General features: G+C 44.4%; 1 protein-coding gene across 6 annotated transcripts; it reads right to left on the reverse strand.

Annotated features, from left to right (window-relative positions):
• Positions 1–2106: 2106 nt before the first annotated feature.
• Positions 2107–4967, reverse strand: LOC112276842 (glyoxylase I 4). Of its 6 annotated transcripts, none has more exons than XM_090247213.1 (5): positions 4674–4967; positions 3816–4096; positions 3037–3516; positions 2738–2852; positions 2107–2616 (listed from the first exon to the last, which is right to left on the reverse strand). In XM_090247213.1, the coding sequence occupies exons 3-5, from the start codon at positions 3192–3194 to the stop codon at positions 2395–2397; spliced, it is 495 nt and encodes a 164-aa protein (XP_090103339.1). In that variant the 5' UTR covers positions 3195–3516; positions 3816–4096; positions 4674–4967; the 3' UTR covers positions 2107–2394. The 6 variants fall into 6 exon arrangements, with proteins under 6 accessions (XP_090103339.1, XP_024364363.1, XP_090103338.1 ...); XM_024508595.3 differs by having other exon boundaries at positions 3797–4096; XM_090247212.1 differs by having other exon boundaries at positions 3816–4154.
• Between the last annotated feature and the right edge of the window lie 1051 nt (positions 4968–6018).

Below are 6018 nucleotides of genomic sequence, written 5' to 3' on the forward strand. Positions count from 1 at the left end.
TTTCAGATTTAGGCGCTCAAACATTCCATCCGCCATAGATGTGCCATTCCTCATCTCCCAGCTTCTTCATTAACCAGCCAAAACGCAATCTATACAAGTGCCCATTTAATCCTAAACTTGCCCTATCCCTGAAATGTTTCTTTCCTTAGTGACAATTAATCTGCTTCCTTTTGAACCACATGTCTAATTCCTCGTCCAAGGAAGCAGAGATCATCTCTACTCTACTCAGATTCTAAAGTATTGTGTATTCGAAGCAAAAGCCATGGCTGTGGATCAAAAAAATTGTGTGAGGCGCGGATTGGGCAGCGTCTGTGGTCGCTTCCATTTGTCCCAGGTTCATCACTCTCTCACTGCCAACAAATGCTGCTCCTTTACGTATTGAAGCAGTCGGAGAATGAGCGCCAGAGCTGGGCGAATTCCAACGCGAAGATCGCCGATATACAGGTGCATGCGGATCTCGCCGACCTAAAAGGCACCTAGCGCGGACATGAACACGCAGCAGTCCTGCAATCTTGACCCCATGGGTCACTCTTCATTTGTTAATAAGGCTCACTAGACCCTAGAGCTCGTACATCTCCAGCTTTCGCTAATCGCTTGCCATACATTTACATAAGGACCCAGACTTTTTCAATCCAGATCGGTTGGATCCTGAAAACGAAGAAACGAAAAGAATATCATAGGTGGCATAATCTCATGTATGTGTTTCGGCGGGGGTCATCACAGCTGTCTTAGAGAAACTTACTTACATACAGATGAGTGCCATTTCCATTAGTAGTTATAATTTTATGATTGTTTAGCAAGGGATGCAGTTACGTAGATGCATCCTTCGCTCCGAAAATGGCAAGTAGGAACCACCATCTTTGGATTTATTCTGTGTAGCATGAAGCACCTTTCACCTTCCTCTTCAATTGTTTGGTGTCGTAGAATCAGCATCCCTCCCGACGAATATTGGAATGGTTTCGTATGAAAATCTCTTCGCAATGTCACGTGACCTTGGGATTTGGTAAAGAAATTTCCCATGGAGGATATAGTACATTAAGAAATATTTCCTATGTTCTCTGGTTAGATCCTTGTAGTTGGTGGTTTGTACTAACGCATTAAAAACGCTCTGAAATCATGATGGGCCTGTCATGTACTGACGTGCAGGGCAAAACTGTGTGGAGCTTCTTGCTTCAATACTTCGTGATGGAGCTAGTAAGCCCCAAGTTCCCTGCGGTTGACTGGAATGTTATGGTGGTGGGTAACAAAGGAGAAGTCTTGGGGCTTTTGTTTTCGCTGTGAACGTTGCATGAACAGAATGAGAATGGTCCACATGTCCGGATGGCTGAAACTTGTGATGCTCCTGCGGGGACGGACATCTACTTTAAATGAAGTATGAACACATGATCGATACAAGTTTGTACAGTTCGGTTCTGTTAATGTTGATGGCACATTCAGGGAGAATAGTAATGTTTTAAAACTTTGATCAGTGCATTTTGGAAGAGTGGTTTTCACAGCTCCGAAGTTGAAAAAGGAAGCTTGTCACTGAACTGCATTGGTATGCTTCCAACATAGATGGACGGTTGGTAGAAATGTTTGACAAGCAGTGATTGGTGGTAGGCATGGAAAGCATGGAAGTTGTTGGTTGATGAGAAAGTATATCATATTTCTCTACGAAGTTCATCCACTTTAGAATAGAGGGTGTGCATGCTATCAGATTTTCCTGATCTGACTTTTTATGTCAGAATTGTGGAATGAAAAGGTTACAGGTACATACAACATCGGCTGCTTGTTAGGTGTACACTGACTCCTTTACGAAAGTATTGAATTTTGTTTAAGGTGAAGAAACTGAGAGAGATGTGTTTTACCTACCACAAGCTTTTAAGATTTTTCCTCTCATGTATTGATAGTTGTGTGAAAACATGTTGCTCAGAGTGTAGTGGTAGGATTTATTCGTCGTACTATCAACAATGAGCAAAATGTGTAGCAATGGGCGGCACATGAAAAAGTAGTCATGATTTCAGTGAATTTATGCAGCTATTCTCACTTAATTACACTGCAACTGGTAGAAGTGTACACAACAGACACGTGACAATGAGACAATAATTGGCAGATGTGGTGCAAATGTGAAGGAAAATTCCGGAAAGTTATTTAAATGGTATACCAGTTATCAACAACATCGAGCACACATGGAGTAAGTTACTTCGAAACGGAATCCGAAAGCCATTGTTTATACTGAGCCAGCTAGTAGTTCTCTCCTCTGATGGATGCGAGGCTTCCAACCAATATTCTACCGAGACTGGGCAGAAAGCTAATAACGTCTCTCAATGAGAAAATGTGATAGGTCAAGCGGTGACTTATGATCTAGTCCTCCCTTAGAGGATGGCAGAGATAGGTTGCATTCGGTTACCACATTCAGCGGGCTGACAATGCAGGGGAGAGATTGCATATACTGCTAGGGGTAGTGATTAGAGGCTGAATGGGGAGATTCTCGCAAGTGCAGATCTCGATCATGAAACCATCAGGATCGTGGAAGAAGACCTGCTCAATCAGCACACCGTTCTCGTCGATAGTCTTTCGGGTAAACTTGATGCCGTGCTCTTGCAATGCTTGCTCTACCCCGAGAATAGAGTCGCTCTGTCCACCCAGGCAAAGGCACTCCTCTCGTCAGAACCATTACGCAGAAAAGTATGGAACTTCCATTTGACAACAATGGTCATGGTTATAGTGATGTAATAGATTAGAACATTTTGCATACCTGGAAAGATATGTGGTCATCTCTGCTGTTAATTTCCTTCTCCACTGGAGGAAGTGAAGAGAGCTCCTGGTTTTCAGCTTGCAGAAGGTGAATGCTGATACCATAGTTATGAAGCCTGTAAGAACATGATCACAAGTCGTCAACAACAAAGCAATGTGACCGTTTGGAACCCAAATAGTCATACCCTACTCGGATATTATGGACGCAGCAGTCAGAGTAACAGGAATCCATTCAACATTACGAAGTTGAAGCTGGTCGGTCAGAATGTGAGAAAGTTTTAAACCACGTTCTATCCTTACCATGCTCCGTCGAACTTCAGAGCATCAGGGCGGACGATGGGGATGAAGCCCAGCACCTTCTCGTAGAAGCGAGTAGTAATGTGGACGTTGCGGCAAACGCGAGAGACGTGGTTCAAGGACTTCAGCGGCAATGTTTTCTTCTCTTTCTGGACAGCCATAACCGTGCGTCCTGGTCTTCCCTTGATATAGCAACCTCCCTCCCGTCACTGCAGCTGTAAATTTCCCGCCTAATCAAACGCGAAAGGATTCTGGTATGCCCAACTCACTACCACCACGGATTGAGACCCCGTGAACTTCGAGGACTCTTGTCGACGTTCAGTCGAGGAAGACTGACACGACAAACTTAATGTTTACAGGCATAATTTTTGAAACCCCTCGGATGAAGCGAATGAATCCGGGGCAAGAATGGATTGTGCGCAGCGGTAGAAACAAAAGTGAGTGCCAATTGGCAAATAGTCTTGACGACGACTCTGGTTCGACCTGCACAGACGGGACGGAACAGAACATGTCGTAATGAGTTAATCATTGTTCTAGATACGTCACCAAGAATCATACCTCGACTGAAGAGAAAGATTGTGAACCGAACCACAGAATGCTCTACCATAGCTTCAGGGATCAGCAATCTACACGTAAGGACTCGTCGCCGTGCTATTTTTAGTTATGTCGAGGTGGCCACTGCCATTTCCTCGTGTAGTCGCACGAGATGGATATATTTATCAGCGATCGAATGACTCGCTGGAAAGTAGCAAATGAAACCAACCTAGGAAAACGGAATGTACCCGGGCCTAGTGAAGCAGGCCAAGGTCCGATGCACGAGATGAGCATTGTGTCCCGTGCGTAACATGTGCGTCGACGTAGGATCCATGATTCCACAATGGGTTTTCGTCGACTACGCAATGCACAAGCTGTGTGTGCACGGTAGATACTTGACCTCGGAGGTCAAGTGTGATGGCATGGCGTGAGAAAAATCCCGGACCTGGCACGGATGTCGTTGATGAATGGCTAACTGTTGTTCGACGGTGTTAGGAATTCTGTTGACGGGTGCATTCGAGGCAACATTCTGCAACACGCGATGCCCGTCTCAAAGCCTACGGGAGGAATGAAAGCGGAGTTCATCGCTACACCAGAGAAGACAATGTCCAACATATTATCACTAGCATTTTGTTTGTGGTTTGTTCATCTTATAATAAATGTGAGTCTTAACCGGATTCGGCAGTCAAGCTCCTGTGCAGTGCGTGCATCACTCACCACCAGCTGAATGTCAGAGAAGTTTTATTCTTCTCTTACATAATAATAATAAACAAAAAAAATCCTTTGAATGTGATTGACAACTATACGTGACTCCTCATCGAAAATGTATCTCTTCCTAAAGATTCCCTAACTTAGTACAAAATAATCATGAATTCCATCACCTCTACCCGTACCGCCATGCTATGTACCGGACTCAAGTCACTCCACTACACGATAGTCCCTTCCAACATCTACAACTGATGTGACAACACATTCAAAATTTGCAAACATCAAAACACAAGCTCCACATCAGCCAGGCCTCAAGGTACGCATAACTAACAAAATAGGTAAATAGGGCTCACAATGGAGGGGAGGGGGGTGGGATGAAAGGTGGCCCAGAAACCAACCAGTAAAGGAAACAGGCGATGGGCCGACCCAGGCAGGCAGGCTGGAAGCGGCAGCACACACTATTCGTTCTGCAGGCACCAGGCTCTCTCACTCACTGTCTCTGTGTATCACACACTCTCTCTCTCTCTCTCTCGCTCTCTCTCACTCTCTTTCTTTCTTTCTTTCTTTCTTTCTGTACCTTGCGGCGCTACCAACACTAAGTGAGGAAGTAGTGGGGAGAGATAGGTAGGAGGGAGGAAGGAGGGAGGGAGAGAGAGAGGAGAGCGTGCATACGCGCGAGCAGGAGAGGAAATTTTTTCTACTGCATGAGGGGGGGGGGGCGAGGGGTGATTTATGTGACCGGGACCCATGCCAGGAATGCCACAGTCGGGGAGCAAATTCTCGTGGGGATGGCATCTATGCCAGCCAGCCAGCACCCTCCCTCCCTCCCCCGAGTTCGCTTTTGCAGACCACCCTCGCGTGTCTTTTTGCCTATTTCGGTGCTTGTCCCCAACCTGGGGTGTGTCCAATCTCCACCCGCGTCATGCAACGGCAGTTAATGGAGCTCACTGTTTACACTGCATCCACCGTCTATTTGATTGTTTGTTTGATTGATGGGCGTGTAGCAGTGTGTTTACCCTTCGGCAAGTTGGTGATGGGTGGTTGAGATCAGCAGCTGTGTATGATTCTACACTCGCTTGAGATAACCAAACAAAAACCCAGCTTAGCTGCATTATGTTGTTTTCCTTGTGTTTACAATTACAGACCTTTTGTCACTTTTTTCCTTCTTTTTTTTTTTGTATCTTTTGTTCCAGACAAGGCTAATTATGCATGCTTAATTTCTTAAGGAAACATGGATTAAATTGAATAAAATTGAACTTTGATGTCTGATTCATGATGTATGTTGTTGTAACACGTTTCCATCTTTCTTACTTACTGTTCATGAGGCTTTTCAGTGGTTTATGTCACACATAATTATTCATGAGTTACCAAGTTGCAGGATTCAAAGGGACAAATTCCAAACAGGGTTAACTGGTTGGCCTTCATTTTTATTTTATTTTTCACTTAGCTACTCAGATATCCTTTATTTTGAACCACTTGTGTAACAAAAAAACTCACCTGTCTTCAAGTTAATATCCATGATGAAATTAAACTATTCTGCACACAAACATGCATGTTATAAATCCTTCCATCTAAGCACATCCTCATATTCAGACCCATGTTTTTTTTTACACAATTTCATTCAAATTCATGCATCCATCCACAAATTGAAAGGGGCTATTTCACATTCTCCAATGCTGAAACACTCAACTGCCTCCTTCAAATTTGGAAAGCAGAGGTTGTAACACTAGAATGGGATCATGG

This window comes from Physcomitrium patens, chromosome 24 (genome assembly GCF_059467195.1).
Source record: "Physcomitrium patens ecotype Gransden chromosome 24, ASM5946719v1, whole genome shotgun sequence".
Taxonomy (NCBI): Eukaryota; Viridiplantae; Streptophyta; class Bryopsida; order Funariales; family Funariaceae; genus Physcomitrium; species Physcomitrium patens.

Bases quoted from the DNA above. Each gene is read 5' to 3' on its own strand.
- LOC112276842 (XM_024508593.3), bottom strand. From the start codon at position 3,194: ATGGCTGTCCAGAAAGAGAAGAAAACATTGCCGCTGAAGTCCTTGAAC. The intron at 2,853-3,036 runs GTAAGGATAGAA...ATGTTCTTACAG, and splicing joins CTGAAGTTCGACGGAGCATG to GCTTCATAACTATGGTATCA. The intron at 2,617-2,737 runs GTATGCAAAATG...CTGGGTGGACAG, and splicing joins ATGACCACATATCTTTCCAG to AGCGACTCTATTCTCGGGGT.